Consider the following 17,440-nt stretch of genomic DNA (forward strand, 5'->3'; position numbering starts at 1 on the left):
AGAACAATGCCCATCCTTGGTGCTATTTGGTCCAAACTACAGAAGAAGCCAGTACAGAGTGGGAAATGATGGCATTGCTGCATCCCTGTGTGCAGGCAAGGAGGAAGAGGACAGGGAGGAAGGCAGCAGCCGGCTCGGGATGTGAATGCAAAGCCGCCTGGGTGGTGGTGGGAAATGTCGGGCAAGAGGAGGAGACAGAAGGAAACAGGGAGAAGCAACTCAGCTTTTGGCTGGTTCTTCCCAGTTAAAATGAGGACAGTATTAACAAAAATCTCTTTAAAAAAACAAACATAAAAACGGCCTCTTGACCGGCTGCGTGAAAGTGATACAGTGAGTGATGTAGGTGGTATGGCAGGACACACCAAATTTAAGCCAAAGGGGATAAAAAAACCCCTGCAAAGCTCTTGAAAGCTGGCTTTAAACGATAGTGACATGTTTTGACACCGTTCCCTGACAACAATGGCTGTAACACAAACAAAAATTCATGATGTCAAGTATTAATACTGATGCTGCATGAACTCAACCAATGTGGTCCCAATTAAAGATCAAGTACGGTTATAATTTGAAAAATGACTGCGGAAACGTCATTGCGACATTCCCTGCTCACGTCTCTCCCCGACGTCCACCCCGGGTCTGTGCGCTTCCCTGGCGGGATGCCATTCCCTTCCGTAGCGGGACGTGGTCCCCACTTTCCCCATCTTCGCTCACAACTGCTGTAGGAACACCAAGTCCGGTTGCCAAAATGTATGACCCTGACGTGCATCAGGAGGGCTTTTTAATAGTAAGTTGTTGTCCTATTTTACATTCTGAGTTTTGAGCCATTGAGGAGGTCTCATCGCATGGTTTTCTCTGCAAATATGAGAGCTACAGAAACATCCTCTGTAACACTGAAAGCTGAGGTGTTTCTGTCAGCCACTGGACTCCAGAGGCCAGGACTTTATGAAAATCAAATGTACAGGGAGTTGCAATACAACTCTAAGCCTTGGCAACACTAGTCACTGGCAACAAATAACTTTACTAATGAAGCGAAGCCAGACAACGTCCAACCTGCCCATGCAAGTGCATGGGTGCTACAGCGCTGACAGCAATGAAGCTCACGCAGAAGTCAGCGGAGTGCCTGATTTTATCCAGGATTTCCAGAGAATAAATGAGCCGAGACAAACTCATTTGACCAGGACTTCTGGCTGCAACTGCTCCTCAGAGCAAACACGTTCTTCCCAAACAATTCTGTATCAGTTTATTGCCTGGACGACAGACTGGGAGATCTACAGGACAAATCTGCACACAACTCATCCAACTCACCTCCGCCTTATTTCAAGTTACTGGAGAGGTTCCTGAAATTCAGGCCACGCTACAGTGTCTCCAACTGAGGATCCACCCAACCATGAGCTGTCCAAAACCACCGTTTGTTTCTCAACCATCAAACACCTCTGGGAGATACGGGACTCCCAGACAACCCCCGTGCAAGGCTGATAATGCAAACTGGTCCTACTGGGCTGTTTTTTAGGGCCACTCTCTGTTCTGCTCTTCCCACCAAAACTGGTACCCATTGATTTGCACTGATAACCATTGATTTGCACAAAACCGAACATGCACGCTCTTCTTCACGACGTCCCCATCGTGTTTTGTGTTACCAGAGAGATCACAGAGCCCTGAGCAAGAACAGCTACGGGAGGTTTTCCTCTCACCTTTTCCGTTTGCTCCCTGGCTCTCAAACTGTCTTCATTTACCCTCCTCTTGGAGATAAGGGCAACCTTCCAGCAACTCATTTATTGTTTTTCTAAGGGTCCTGGCTGAGACGGCAGACAGCGGTCACCCCTCTGGAAACCCCCCGACTGCAGAGTGCCCGAGCAGACACTGCTGCGGACTTCAGTCAGGGGGAGGGGAAAAACAAAAAAGACAATTAAACCCCCCCCCTATAATGCGAATACTTTATTATCAATGAGTGACTGGTATTAGCTTTTTGTCTGGGTATTAATAATATTTCAAAAAACCATACATCAAAATTAGGGCTTTCTCCTATTTTTGCTGTATAATTTTTCTTTTTTAAAAAAATCTGTATTGAAAGAATTATATAAGCCAAAGTGCATTTTCTGTTTTTTGTCCATATACACATTGCACCATACATAAATAATTACATTGTAAAAATGACTCCATAATTACAAGTATAATATATATTTTCATATAATATATAAAACTTTATATTAAATCTAGGTAGATGATATTTGGGATAGTCTGTGTCTTTTTTTTTTTTTTTTTTCCTTTCGTCAGAGGCTGACCGTTATCGATTGTTACTGAGTAAAATCTCCAGCCAACAAGGACACGACGTGATAAACTGTCTCGAGTAACATGGCCCCCAGCCTTTGGCGAAGCTAATCCGCACGCTGTTCGGGTCGTAGGGCCCGTCCGTGTAATCCAGATCGGCCGTGTGCTGCAAGAGGCAGGACTTCTCGTAGTCAAACACCTTGATGGAATAGCCCGGCATCACCTTGCGCACTATCAAAGTCCTACAGTTGGGGATGTCCAGTGTCGGGGAGTTGACGAAGATGGGATGCTCGCTGCGGTTGTAAGCCCACACACCGTCCGGTTCTTTGCTAAGTAAAATCCCGTAGCCGATTTTACTTCGAGTCCTTCTCACAGTCTCGCTCCTGTTTTCCAGGTTTAGCTGTCCGAGGCAGAAGCCGTTTCCTTGAGGTAGGTCATAAAATATACTGACAGACTGTTCGTACACTGTGTAGAGGCGGCCAACGCGTGTCCGGTGCTCCCAATAGGCCACGTTGCACCAATGGCTCCTCTTCACGGCATCAGGCGACGTACTGGCATCTGTGGGGGAAAGCAGAGGAAGAGTCAGGGTTTGCTGTGACCGCCTGGGAAAAAACAGGTATGGAGGGTAAGCAAAAGGCTCTTCCCACCCACCAGCTTTGCTCATGTGGGAACTGAACTTGTGTTCAACCCAAACTTGTGTTCAACCCAAAGCCCATCTCCAACCCAACGCCCATCTTCAACTATGTCAAATACCACCAAGAAGGAAGGCTCAATGAAAGGCTGGTGACCCAACGGGCCACCCACCAGCTCCCATGGAGCTCAACGGCTCTTTCTCTCTTTAACTTAATGTTCAATCCTGCGTCCAGCAGCCAGAACCCTCTGTACTCAAGATACGTGCGCTTCTACCACCGAGAGCCGGCACGGATACCGTACCACTGCAACTCAGCCACCCCTGAGCCTGGCGGGTCCCCAGGCTCCTCCAGCATTGCTGTGGTGGTGTACCCCCATTTTCAAAGGCCAACTTGTGTCGGGCTGAAACACAGGGGATGTCCATGAAGTGCTTGGATTACTGACCCGACAGTTATCTCTGCTATGTAATATTCTTTGACAGCGATGCTGATGTTCCCACGGGGAACATGAAATCTGAGGAGGCATTTCATGCCAAGGGGGAGTAGTTGCTATGAACTATACATGTCCTCGTACAAAGCCACTGGAACTCTCTCCAGAACAATGAGAAATGTCTCCTCTTTCTAGGAATTACATTCAAGGAAGACAGGAGGGATGCAGACTGCCAGAAATCTGTTTAATTTATTTATGATGCCTCCTAAATTTACGATGCCTCCAGAAGGAAGATGGGAGCTCTCAGCCATAAGAGCCCCAAAGAGGGTGAATTAACCTCTTGCTGAACATCATTCCTGCTCCTACCACACCGGTTAACAGAAAACCACCCTGGGATTTCAAGCAAGGAGCTCTGCTTCAAGCCAGCCCTGCTCCATGCCCGGCATTAAGCTCCCTGACAATATATCACGCGCCCGCAGCCTGCTGACCCCTCTGCCTTCGTGCCATCATGTCCGATTAACTCGCACACGGGGTGATGCCATTATTTTGCTTCAGAGACCCTATTGACGCACCGGATTTCAAGCGCAGCCCTACAGCCCCGTTTCTTTTCAGGTTCAAATTACCCCGGAGGGGAACGGGCTCTCCTCCCCATTAACAATCTTTGAATTAAGCGGCTCTGTTAGAGTTTAATTTGAGTTGTAACTATATAAATTTAAGGGGAGGGAGATGGGGGAAAGGGGGGTAATTGGGCAAGCAGGGATGCAGCGAGGCCGGCAGGATGCCCTTTGCCGGGGGCAATGCTCATCGTCTTGCACCGACCCCTTCACCCGTCACAGGTCTAAACCACCCCGAAAAGGTCAGATTGGCCCCTTCCTCCCCCATCGTCTGTTTAAATTATTTTTAGAACCCAGCATGGCCGCCAACAGTCCCTTTTCAGTTTGATGCGCATTTAACTGGGAAGGAAACCCTGCAGCAATCACACACTTCAAACCCACTGGGAAAACAAACACCATTTCCCTGCATTTACGGCAATCCTCCATAGTGAGGAGTGAGCCAACAGCTTCGTGTCCCTAATACTGGAGGTGATGTCCTGGGCCTCCGAAAGGCATGGGAAAAGCACTGCTGAACACAACTGGGCGAGATGCGCCCCTTAAATTCAGAGTTAGTGGCTTTGCACAGCAGGAAAATGGCTGAAGACCCTTGGTCAGAGCAATGGCAGCATCCCGGAGCTGGGTGAGGCAAACTTGGGTTTCTTTCCCCAAGGACCAGGTCCTGTCCCCCAGCCACAGCCCTTGTGGTGGGGTGGGACGCTTCCCCACGTCCCAGTGGCACCAGTGGGTCTTTGTGTCTCTGTGCTTCTGAGCCATCCTCAGTGGAAACCACTCACAAGTCACTCTGTTATAAGTTCATCCTAATGCTGCACTCTGCTAATGACAAAAATCAGCAAAAACAAAGGGTTTTTCCCATTCTTACTCTTTGGCCAATAACTGTACTTCCTTTGCCATCTCAAATGACCCTCCTGCGTCTGGATCACCAGGACACGACGAGTTAAACGAACAACCCAACTTGCTCCGAAAGGGTAATGACTTCATCGGCAAGTACATGATAGATACATGGTACCCAAGCACATCATTAAATACTGACAACTGGACTTGACTCTTCCTGAAGTATCTCATGATGCCTTGCGAAGTACCAGCTATGCGAACATGAAGTTTTAGGGAAGGAAGAGAAGATTCAAATGCAGTGCTGTGTTAGAAACCCCTCCCAGCTGCCCAGTGCCAATATGATGCACTAAGGCCTCCACCAAGAACAGAAACTTTGATGAAACTGGTGATAAAAAGTTTCAGAACCTCTTTGCGGTATTTCTGCAGCAGTTGCAAAAATGATGTTAACCAAGTTTATGGCATTAACACAAATCTGACCCAAACAGTCTTATCTAACTGAATGTTACTGAAACAAGACCATCCTTAGCTACATCTGTACAAACCCCTGAAATCAACAACTTGGCACAGATGAAAATCGTTTGACCTTCTCTGATAACATCCCTTGGTCTACCACTGTGCAGACTGTCAGCATACTTTGCTCTTTAAAATACACTACAGCAAATAATTCCATGTTTTCTTTTAAGAGGTGAAACAAGATGTAGTTCATAAATGATGAAAAAGGCAGGACAGCAGAAAGAAATGGTACTGAACAACTGAGCTTCATCTGCAGGTACATCTTCCACAGCGTCCAGATTCCAGTCATCTTTCCCCTGGGACATCATACAGTTGAGACGCCCACAGTGCCTTTCCAAAACTCTTCTCAAATGCTAAATTTTGCTGTTGTCCCACTCGAGTGATGCTGGGGGGGGCTACAGACAAGCTCAGAGCTTTTCATCTGCCGGGCCCGGAGGCTGGTAGCAATTACCGAGCTCTGCATCTGTTTAACCTCCCAACCTCCACAAAGCCCTGCATGCCCATTAGCTAAGTTGGTTTTGTTATTACATTTTTTTAGAAACTACCACTCAGCCCCTGAATTTCCCTTACAGACTAAGAATGGGACAACTTCAAAACTCAAGTTTCCCCTACCGTTGAATTAATTAGGGGAATAGTGAGCAATAAACATTTAAATAGGTGTTTCCCATGGTTTATTGCAAATTAACATACCTAGTGGGGGAAAGCAAAGCAGGAGGAAACCAGCGTCTATTCTACAAGAACATCTCGCTGTAGGTGCCACCATTCCTGGTGCCATCTCTGCTTTCCAGGAACCGGCAAATATTTTGGCAAAATCATCAATCCACACATATGCTGAAAACAGGGGAAGGTTTTTTTTTTATTACGCCTCCTGCTTTCATGCATCTGAAATAGCCTTACCAAAATCACTTCCATGCAGTTTATGGCATGAGCTTCAGCCCGCCCATGCATGCACGCATCTCGGGGGGCGAGATCCCCCCCTGCCAATGTGCTTCTCATCTCTGTCACCCTGTCACGGCTCCTGCCCGGCAGTGACAGCTCTGCCAGCTCAAAGCACTCCTGGAGATGTCCTGTGCTCCTTCAAACGGGCGAGGACGTGAGGTTTAGGTAACTGCACATCAAGCAGCCAAAAGTTTCCTTTCCGCCCCACTTTTCCTGGCCGGGGGTGAAGAAAGGCTTTAAAAGCCATGCACCAGCTGCAAAAGCAACCTGCCCGTGGCCCGCAGGCAAATAAAACACCCCAAAAGGAGACAGTTAAAAGGCTCATCTGAAAAGCCTCTGCCTCCGGAAAGCTTTCGGCAGGGTCCCTCTTCTCCCCCAGCCCCATCCATCGCCGCCCTTGCCGGCCGCCTCCCCCGAGCCGCGGTGGGCTCCTCTGCCTTCTTTTATCTCCCAGCGCACTCAACCAAATCCTGAAAAGATGAACTCATCTCGCAGCCCTGACATAAAGCAAGCACTTTAGCAAGCCCCTAATACAAGGGGGCCTGCGCTGTGTCTTATCCCCTGCCAAGTATTAGTTTCGCCTCCAGCTATTAGCCACTACCACTCGGCAGACAGCAGGGGCGGCCGGCAGAAAAGCATGTCCTCTGCTTTTTAAATAAATATTCCATTTTTTCCTCCTCTTTTTCCATGCTGCCCTTTATGCACAGACAAGAAAATCCATTTTTTTTCCCCTCTTTTTTTTTTTTTCCCCTTTCTGCTGGAACAGAGGCAGGCTTGTTAGCTTTCTTTTTGAAAAAAGAAAAATATTTTAGTCCTGCAGTGCCTCCCTCGATGGTATACGCCGCATTTTTAACAACTATCATTGTAGGCAGCTACAACTTCTAACAGCTACATTTAGGCTGGCGTCAGGGCTATCTCCTCCATCAAAGCCACCTTTATCGATCAGATGGACGGGCTGAAACTCTGTCTCTTGTTTACTCGTGTTTCTCCCAGTCGCTGTTTCCTCCGCTGCAGCAATGCCTCGCAGCAGTCACATCCAAAAGGAAATTCAAACAATTTAAGATAAAAAAAACAAGATAGGAAGCAAGACGGAGAATCAAAACCAGAACTTAACAGGAAAAGTCTTGCACAGCTCAGGCAGCAGGAATACGGGTACAGGAATAAATGCAAAGAGCAAATACTGTAAATCCTCATGGCGTTAGCAGCACTGCTGCTTTCGCTCCCCGCAGAGTGTGGAGGTAAAGAAAATAACTTGAGGTTTTAGATTATTTATGATTTGACAGTGCTTTATGCCAGTGAAGTTCAAAGCAGTGCATTAAAAGAAAAAAGAAAGATGCTTTTTTCCCAACCAAAATGCTGCACAGTCCCACTGCTTGATGTTGCACTTAAAAGCAGGATGGAAAACATGGGCAGATCACAAAACACACGATTAAAGTATCTCCGATTCATGCTTCGGCTCTTCCGAAGCCACCAAACCTCTTCTCAGCAGGTCAAACACCCCCACGATATACGGCTGCAAGTAAGATCTTGCTGCGCAAGGAAACGGGGGTGAGACGGGAAGTTTGCTGCAGTGCGTTCAGGAATATTCCCATTTTTGCACGGACTCCTAAGGAAACAGTCGCAAGTGGCGCCACGTTGTTTTTCCAAGCAGAGCCCCCTCTGTGAGGAACGGGTGATGCCAGCCCCTCTACCCCCTTCCTCACCTAACCCCAAACCACGCTCATGGGTTTTTCAAAACACATTTAAGAGGCGCCCACAGGGAAGACCATGCATGTAAAGAAAAAAATCACTGCATGCTCCAAACGTGACAGGGACTCGAATGCACAGCTGGGCACCCGAAGAGATGAAGCGGGATATTCAAAAGTGTCCCCACGACTCGGCCCACACCCCATTTTCATGTCCCACCCTCCCGTACTCCTGCATCTCAAGTCCGCCTAATACTCCTCTGGCCATGAAGCTCAGTTACATCCTTTCGCAATGGCAAAGGTCTTCAGTTTTACCCTTTAAACTCTATAAGATATATTGTCAGTCTTTTTTCTCCCCTCTGCCGTAGCACAGACACATGCTTACACTACCCAACATGCAGGAGCGTGGAAGCAGGATGGTTACAGCCATACGTGGGTCACTGTGAACAAGGTACAGATAAAAAGCCCGGCACAAAGAACATGCACATTTCCCAAAAATCTTTTAACTGTTCACCGGGGAGCTATCAGTTAAAATAATCCCCCATTAATACTCTTAGAAACAAGCCCCAGGGTAAGGAAGGGGTTAAAACACAGCAGAAATGGATTTTTTTTAATGTCCCTAGGGGGAAAAAAAAAAAAATTAATTGTCAATCTGCCCCAGCAAAGCTCACAACTATTTTTGTTAAGCCAATATACTTAAAATACCTCTGCCTTACAAGTTTCAGCTGGAATGCATCACTGCGGCCCCCCGTGAGCCCCCGCGCTGCAACCACCCCTGGCACGAGACCCTGCCCCTCCGGGCTGGGGAGAAGCCGAGCGTTGCCCCCAGCACGGGGCTCCCCCACACAGATGCCCCGGCGACACAGAGCCGCAAACCGGCCACCATCTCTCTGCCCATCCTCACTGGGAGCGGTGGGGTGGGACTTCGAAGGCACCTTGCCATCCTTGGAGGAGCTGCAGCCATCGGTGAGCCGCATCCTGGCCAGCAGCCGCTTTGTCAGCGCACGGGAGTGCTCCGGCGCTGGCTCCGCCATAGATATTTACGGCAACTTCCCAAGCCCACCAGCAAACGAACGCAGGAGGCTGGGCAGGACCTGGGCTGCCGGGCTGCGGTGGCCTTGGGGACACCAGAGGAGCGGAGCCAGCCGGAGGTTCTCCATGCTGTCTCCCAGCAAAAGTCAGGTAAAGCCCCGACAAGGACAGTTTAGTCCGTTTTTCTAATAATTTCTTGGTTTCTCCACTGAAGCAAGAAGCTGTGTGTTATGGAAGGACAACAGGCTCATGCCAGGAGAAGACAGATGGGTGCAAGCAGGAGGTTGGACAGCCACAGTCTTCTTCCTGGACCTTTTCCTGAGGGCCCAGGATCAACTGAGGATCCTTTAATGTCCCAGCTTTGACCAAGCCAAACTTGCTCCCTGATTCATAGAGGCCCTGAAAAACCGTCACCAGGTCCCCAGCCGATGTCCATAGGGACAGCAGTCTAGACCTTCCCCGTGCTCCAGAGCATCAAACTCTCTCCAGGCTGCTGGTTTGCTCTGCTGACAGAGATGTAAAGATTCAGCCCAGCTCATGCCGCAATTATAAAAGAAGAGTGTGATTTCATATCACAATTCATCTGGTGTCATCACCCTTGCTGTGGCGCAAAAGGGTCCCAACTCCTCCAACCCCAGCATGGTTCCTGGCATGTTCCTCATGTTGGACGTGGCTGTTGTGCTGAGACCAGCGACGCTCACTCATCCAGCAAAAACCAACACCAAAGAAAGCCCTGCAGACAGCCAAAAAGAGCGCTCGCTGCCACCGTACCCACCACGGAGGGGGCACCTTCCTCCTCCATCATCTCCTCCTCCTCCTCCTTCACCTCCAGCCTTTACCTTGGAGCAGAGCTCTGGTGCTCCCCAGCCCCCCTTCCATGAGCCAATTTAATTCGTTAACCCAGTAGATGATTAACTCAGAAGAACGCTTGCACTGGGTTAATTAATTAAATTAGTTCCAAAAAGGGTCTGACGGGCAACAGAGCCGGTGGAAGAGGCGCGTGGAGAGGCCTGGGGGGGAAAGGGGGACATTTCCATGGCAGCCCAAGAAACAAAAGCAACACAGGACAGGAGCCAATGCCAAGAATTAGGATGAAAACAATTTTCTCTGCATAAAAGAAACCACTCTGCAAAATCATCAGCTCACGCTAATTTTTTTATATCCTTCAAAGAAAAACACATGCCATGTTTAGTTCTGCCCGGAAATTTGTAAGCCATCATCACTTAGCTTATTTTCAAGCTAAGTTCAAGGAGTTTGTTTCTAATGTACCTTCTCTGGCCATTAAATACGCAGTCCAGAACATGATTTTAAGGTATTTTATGAGTTTTTTTCCCAGCTCCCCTGCATGGTTTACAAAGGTCTTTTCAGCCAAGGGTGAAAAGTCCTAGAAAGTAAGAAAACTGGAAAAGCCCAACTCAGGTATTTTTCACTGACATTTTTATGCGTTACTTCTATAGGCCAATGTTTTCAGAGATTTAGGTAATTTTTTTTTTTTTTTAAAGTCGAACGGTCTCCACATAATCTCAGCTTCCCTTGCTCACAACTTGCGCAGGCACATTCATCGCTTTTAAGTTCCTGGGCTGTGCATGTAACTGCTTTATACCTGGCATGTAAAAGTTAACACAACAATGTAAATACATCTTCAAAAGGAGCCCAAAACGTAATCACCTGCGTTGGCTGCCAATTACGAAAGCACCAGACCTGTCATCAACCAGAATTTGGCTGAGACTTCTCCGCTGTTGGAAACCAGCCCTGGGTGAGTCCAAGCCCGGCAAAATCCCGGGGTCATGCTCAGCACCTCCCTGAGCACCCGCAGCATCCCTGCTGCCCGGCCGTGGGTGCCCCCACCCTGCGCCCCAACCAGCCGAAAAAACGGGGAGAGAAACGAGCTGGTGAAAGACACGGGGGACAGGCCGAGGGGAAGGTCTCCACTAGCTGATCTTCTGTAAAATCAGAAGGTTTGCTGACAATCTTCCCGGCATCATCTAGTTGGGGTTGGCTTTTTTCTCTGCCTCCCGCTGCCAGCTGGGCAAGGCACCGACTGCACGCCGAGGGCAGGAGAAGCCTCATTCCCCAGATGCTCTCTGCAGGGCTGGACTGCGAGGGGAGGAGATACTGGGACAAAAAAAAAAGAAAGGAGGGGGGGAAAAATCCCCTTTTTTCATTTTTAGGTTGAGAACTCGCACGTTTTCAGCTCCTCCAAACAACTGTGTACGCAATCCCCCCCCCCCTTTTTTTTTTTTATTCCCAGAGCCTGAAAAACGCCGAGAATCCGGGAGAAATCACCCCATAAATCACCCGACGGCAGATTTCCCTTTTAGCCGCCGCCGCAACGTCCAGCGCGCCTTTCCCCGCGCCGCTCCTGCCTGGCGCCACGCCAGCCCTCGCTATTAATTAATCCGGGGGCCGCCTGCTGCAATCCCGGCTATGCCAACCGCATCCGACTTGGGCTGGGCTGGTGGGCAGAAGTCGGGCCGGCTAAATCCCGCGGGACCTCCTGAGCTCTTCTCCCTTCCGAAGCCGTTTTTTGCCTTTGCAGAGCGATTTTGGGTGCTCTGAGACATCCCGACGGATGCCCTCGGGGAGGGAAATAATCTGCTCACTGACCAGAGCTGCGGCAAACCAGAGCATCCCGCAGTGGAGGAGACGCTCTGGAAAATGGTATAAATAAATAATAATAGTTTTCGCTCGTAGAGGAGTTTCAGCCGAGCGCTTCGAAGCATTTTAAAACCAGAAACTTAATTAGTAGGTCCTCTCTGAAGAGAAACAGGAATAACACCACTTTCCGCCTCCATCATGCCTCTCGGGCAGAGCACGTCGGGTGCCGGACTCGGCTCCCGGCTGAGCCTGGGAATTGCTTTTCTGGACGGTGATGGTCCAGAGGTGCGAGGCTCAGGCTGCAGCTGAACCAAAGCCCTGCCTGGTTCACGCTGGCATTAAATGAAGGGGTTTCTGCCGGGGTGGAGGAGACACTGAGGTGACGGAGGTGTTTTGGGACGCTGACTTGGCGAGGAGGCTGCTGAGGCGGCTGCAGAGGTGCCTCTGAAGATGCTCGAGCCTCCCCTCCCCCTGCGCTGCCACGCTCGCCCAGAGCATCGCAGCATCCCCGGCAGCAGGACCGCTAACCCAGCACAGGACACATGTCCCCCCGGCCACTGCGGAACACCTTCTCCAGAGAAAAGCAACAGATTTTTTTTTAAAAAAAAAAAAAAAAAAAAACCCTTTTCTTCTCCCGTTGGTAGATAATATGAGGGCACTGAGCTCCTCTGAACAAAGAGGGCTGTCCTGCAAAGGCCACAGCCAGGCAGCACGCCATCACCTACTCACAGCGCGCTCAGCACAGCCCCAACCCCGAATTATAGCTCAGCTCCCGCCCAAAATTTGGCATTTCCAGAAGGTGAATGCTTAGTGGTTCCCCTGCCCGAGGCTTCCTTCAGATGTCCCAGGCTGGTCGTGCAAAACCTGCTCCCCAAAAATGCCAGCAAAGCTGAAAACGTTGGGCTTAAGAGCTTGCACAGGACATGGGAAACGAAGCAGGCTGCGACTGTAGCAGCTTTGCCACGCTCTCCTATTTTTACTAACCAGAAAATGAGCGGAGATGCTTCCCTGGGTGGAAAATCAAAGCAAAACCAAGTAAAACGTCACCGTCGGATATATTTTGAGAGCCTGCAATTGCGCTCCAGCCCGAGCCATTCCCTCCAGAGCGAGAACAAAGCCAGCCTCACCCTGCTATCGCACCTCTATCGAATTTACGACTGAGAACCAGCCACGGGGGTTCGGAGCAGAGGCAGACGACGTGAGAAGCAGCAAGCGGGCTGAAAAAACCCAAGGCCACCCTGATTTCTCTGAAGCGAGGACGCCGCGCAGCCACAAGCAGCATCCTCGAGAGAAGACCGAGGCGCTGGAGACAGATGTCTGTCGGCTCCATGCCAATACCACCGCAAATATCAAGGACTGCGAAAGCTTTAGAAAACTATCACCGACCTGGAAAACAAGCTGCGACGGAGGAGTGCTGGGCTGGGGAGGCTCCCGGGGGCCACGAGCAGGAGCCCATCGAGTGTTTTTCTCCATATGGGCTAGGCATGAGCTGCTTTGCTCCTCCATGGCCAGCTGGGTGCAGAGTCCGGCCCCCGGCCGCCGCCAGACCCCAGCCTGGGATCTCTGGGGGAGCAAAAATCTTGGGCTTTCATCCCAAACCCCCGCTGGTACCGGTTGCGGGTGCCCCATCCCAGCCCATCCTCTGCTCCCCAAAAAGGGCTCTGGCTGATGCCTCCCCTCGCCTGACCATTCTCCCCCAGCATCCTCAAAAAAGGCTCCCAGCACTGTATCAGTGCCCCCACGTATATGGGAAGCAGACAGGGGTTGCGAGCGAAATGGAAATTCAGGCTTTGTTCTCCCTGGCCAAAGCCCAAGATCCTTCTCCCGATAAAGCTCTCCCCGAGACTCGCTGTCTGAGCAAGCCCTGCAAGACCGGGAGCCACGGCTCCGCGGTCACCACCGCACGTCACGCCGCCTGCGGTTGCTTCAAGTCCTCTCTCGTGGTGGATTTGCCCAAGTTTTACAGGGAATTAGAGGATTTTGGGTGCCAGCGTGGCCTTTGCAAGGAAACAATCCCCTCGGTGCACAAGCCAATATGGTCACGCTACAAGGATAAACCTGTACGGGGAGGTCCTGGGGCTCCTATCTGTTGGAGAGGAATTAAAAGCAACGGGGATGGAGTCAATATGCGGCATGAAGAGCCGTGCGAAGAGCCCAGCGGCGGGCGGCCGGCGAGGCAGAGGCAGTCCCCGGCCCCGCAGCGCTGGTGGGGAGCACGGGGACGGCTCCTGTCCCCCGGCTCACGCAGACGCGCGCACGTCTGCACGGCCGCAGCCGGGCCGGGAGGGACGTGCAGAGGGATGCGTGCATGCGTGTGCACCCACACACGCCAGATTTTCCAATAGCTAGTTCATGTATTTATGTGTAAACATTTTCTGGGTCTATTCCAGCCCTTACTCCAAGCGAGCAGCTTGCTCCACTGACAACTGCTCGTGGCCAGCATCCATGGGCTCTTACTCCCACTTAAAGCAAAGACTAAACAGTGAGTTAAACATCTCAGGATTTAAGCCCCATAGTTGGTCCTGCACATTCACAGTCGAAGCAGCGGGGGATGCTGTGCCAGCAGTTTCTGCTTTGCAGGACCTACACCGCCGTGAACATGGTGGATAATAATCCTTGTGGCGTTTGCGTGCCATGGTGGATGCACCGGGAGGGGTCTCCTGGCCCTTTTCCTGTCAGATCCCCAAATCAGCAACCCAGAGGAGCAGATGCGGCACAGCGCATGCATTTCTGCTAGCCTGGGCTAAGATCACCCCCACAGACCAAAAACATACCTCGGGTTGTTTTTATACTCCCTGGAATGGCGCTGTAAGTCTATTTATGTTCAGATAAAGAGCAAGAAAATTTGTGCAAGGGCTAAGCAGGGGATGAGGGATGAAAACCGATGTATTTGCATGAACTCCACAACATCCACAAGCATCGCTGCGGCCCAGCGAGGCAGCGACGTGTGGCCTCCAAAAGTCCCCGAAAGCATCTTCACAATAATCTCCCAGATGACAAAATTCCTAACCCTGTATTTGCACATGGAGAGTGGAGGTGACTCATGCTAATTACCCTCCCTGGCCAAGAAGGACTTGTTTTCATTTCTAAAAACCACAGTTTCTTATAGAAAAGGGGGAAAAAAAATAGGAAAATACCAAAATACACACACAACTCCATGGGATACATCCTGTCCTGCTGCACTAATATGAATCCCAGACACCCCGATACTCCAGCTTCGCTCAGGATGTTGAAAGAGAAAAGGATTAATGAGTTATAGCACGGACACAGCCAGAGACGCGCGGCAGAAACGCTGCCAGCATTAGCTCCGGGTCTCCTTTTTTCCAGCAACGCTTATTCAGTATAACCCAGCTAAAATAATTTTGGGGTGTACGAGCAGAGCTCAGGAAGAGTCTTTGTTCAGATTAAAAACCCTCCCACCTTTCTTGGACAAGCTCTCATCCTTCTTACAGGGCAGTTGAAATTTAGAGCTAAAAATAACCTTTTCAGGACTGGCCTATGCAGGGTTCGTGGTTGCAACTCCTCCACGAGACGTTTTGGGAGGGGAATGCACAGGCTGCAGTTATAAACTCTGCAAATTAAGTACCAAAGTAAACGACTTCCCCATCGAGAGGAAAATGGGAAGGACAGCAGGTCGGACTCTTTGTAAATCAAGGACAGGGAGATTAACGGAGCATGTGAACGCTTCGTTATAGCTAACGAGTTCAAGACTGCACACCCCGAACACAGCCGAGCGCTGAAAGAGAAACGTCAAATTCCTCCCCTCCCCTCAAGGGAAATTGATTTTAAAAAATAAAGCAAGGCATATTGGGGGGAAATACGCCTGGTATTATACATTAAAAAGGGAGCCCGCCAGCAGCCTAAAAGAGACTCATTTCTCTTCTCCACTCTCCTAGAGGTCACATATATATATATAAAATATCCACATGGATGCAAAGAACCCCCCTGCAAGAAACCTGAAGAATAACTGAGTGCAAAATCAGGTTCAGATATTTTGCAGAAATACATTCACAAAGCTCCAATGAGCAACACAGTTCCCACTTTGGACAACTTTTGCTCATTATTGCAACATTTCTGAGTACTTCTGATGGGGATGCGGATGATACGGAAGCCTCATCGTTCAACCCCGGTATTTGTACGGTACGAACAAATCAACGCTATCGACGTTATCAACTCTGTCAAGTTCCTGCACTAGAATCCTTAAATTGTTAAAAATAGGAAAGAAACTGCACAGTTCACATATTTTATAAAGCTGGGTTAAATCAACATCTGCAAAAAATATCCCTGTTAAACGAAATAGCAGGATTTCATTAAGTAAATTGCAAGTTGGCAAAAATTCTGAAAGAAAGGGAAAAAGCCACAGCCAGCCCTGTAATTTAAACCTTATTTTAACTGTGACAGCATGACTGTGAGAGGCTGCATTTCCAAACGAAAAAATAAAATAAAGTCTAAAAAAAAAGTACCTGTTGCCCCTGTTGCCCCCCTCAGCGCACCACAGTGTCTGCAGTCATTACGCTAACGAGCTCTTCCCCAGGGAGATGAAGAGGGAGTGGAACCCGCTCCCGGCCCTGCATCCTCTGTCGAATCCACCAAACCTGCAAAATCCAGGATTTTCCACCACGGGAGCAGCCGGATGCCTGTGCGGCGGTGGGGGGGTGACGGGTGACAATGTCTGTGGAGCCCTCGGAGCCGAGCGGGCTCGGGTGCACCCCCGTGGGTCTGCAGCCCATGGGGCCGAGCCAGCAGCGAGCGAGCCCTTCGCTTGGAGGCCGAGCAGCCGAAACCTGGGATTAGATGGCTGCGGGGCTGGGAAAGAGCTCAGTCCGGGCGACACTTCATCACTTTCCTTATTTTAAATACATCCTGCTCCTCTGCACAAGACCAGGAGCCAGCCAGGGACCGGTGCCTGGGGAAGGGCTGGCGGCACCTACGCCGTCCCGTGCGGGCAGCGTGGTCCTGCGCGGGTGCCCATCGGGTCTGGGTGCCGCAGGGAGGGTGGGACGGCAGCAATTTGGCTCCTGGCTCGGATATCCCAAAGAAATCCCTAAAGGGATAGCACGTGTCCCGCTACCGAGCAGGACGGTGGTGCTCACCCGCAGGGAGATGCTTTTGGGGTTTCCTTTGGGATCGGCGTTTTAGGGCGGCCGTGGCGCCATGCGCACAAACTCCGGGTGCAACGCCAGCCCCGGGGCGTCAGGTGTGGCCCCTCCCGGCACCGCCTGGGGCAGGCAGGGAGCAGGCAGGGCATCGCCTGCCCTTCCAGCCAGTTTTCCAAACCTGCCGAGCACCTTTCCTGCTCGGGGTGACTCAGGTGGGCTGGGCTGCACGGGGAGGCCGTGCTCTTCCCACAGCACCGGCCAAAAGCCTCCGCAGGAGCTGTCCCCGCAGGGGCCCGGCTGGGTGGGCTCCCCACTGTCCCCTGGGGCCACCCCCTCCAGGGTTAACACCCAGCACTGCGCACTTGGGGTCCAAATCTTAGCTCCTGAATTACAGTAATTACAATCCCCCCACCCAAAAGCTCTGCTGTCCCAGGGAAATCACCTGGAAGCAGCATTCCAGGATCAGTAAAATCTCTCGTCCAGCACATACCGAATCTGCTTGCTTTGAAAATAATTGCAAAACCTCAAAACGAAACCTAAAAACAACTGGTCTGATATGCAAACTCAGAGCTGAAGAGGAGACCTTTAACAGAAAGACCGATTATTTGCTTACAACGTTTTGGCTTTGCTATTTTTCCTGGCACTTACGCCACCCGAGTTATTTTGAAGGGCTGTTTGCTGCATGCGGAGCCGAGAAAACAGCGATCCTATTTCCTTTCTGATCTAAACATCCGTTTGCCATGCAAGCAGGAGGACAAAAAAAAAAAACCAACCAAAAAAAAAAACCAACCCCAAGCCAACCCGT

The 17,440-nt window shown here is 50.3% G+C and overlaps 1 protein-coding gene across 1 annotated transcript in view; it reads right to left on the minus strand.

The window, feature by feature from the left end:
• Positions 1-2,216: 2,216 nt before the first annotated feature.
• SMAD6 (SMAD family member 6) overlaps positions 2,217-17,440 on the minus strand; it is a 44,842-nt gene continuing 29,618 nt past the window's right edge. Inside the window, 1 exon segment of the mRNA XM_075714258.1 lies at positions 2,217-2,823. Within this exon segment, the coding sequence (XP_075570373.1) occupies positions 2,282-2,823 (542 nt within the window). The 3' untranslated portion in view covers positions 2,217-2,281.

This window comes from Pelecanus crispus, chromosome 7 (assembly GCF_030463565.1).
Source record: "Pelecanus crispus isolate bPelCri1 chromosome 7, bPelCri1.pri, whole genome shotgun sequence".
Classification (NCBI taxonomy): Eukaryota; Metazoa; Chordata; class Aves; order Pelecaniformes; family Pelecanidae; genus Pelecanus; species Pelecanus crispus.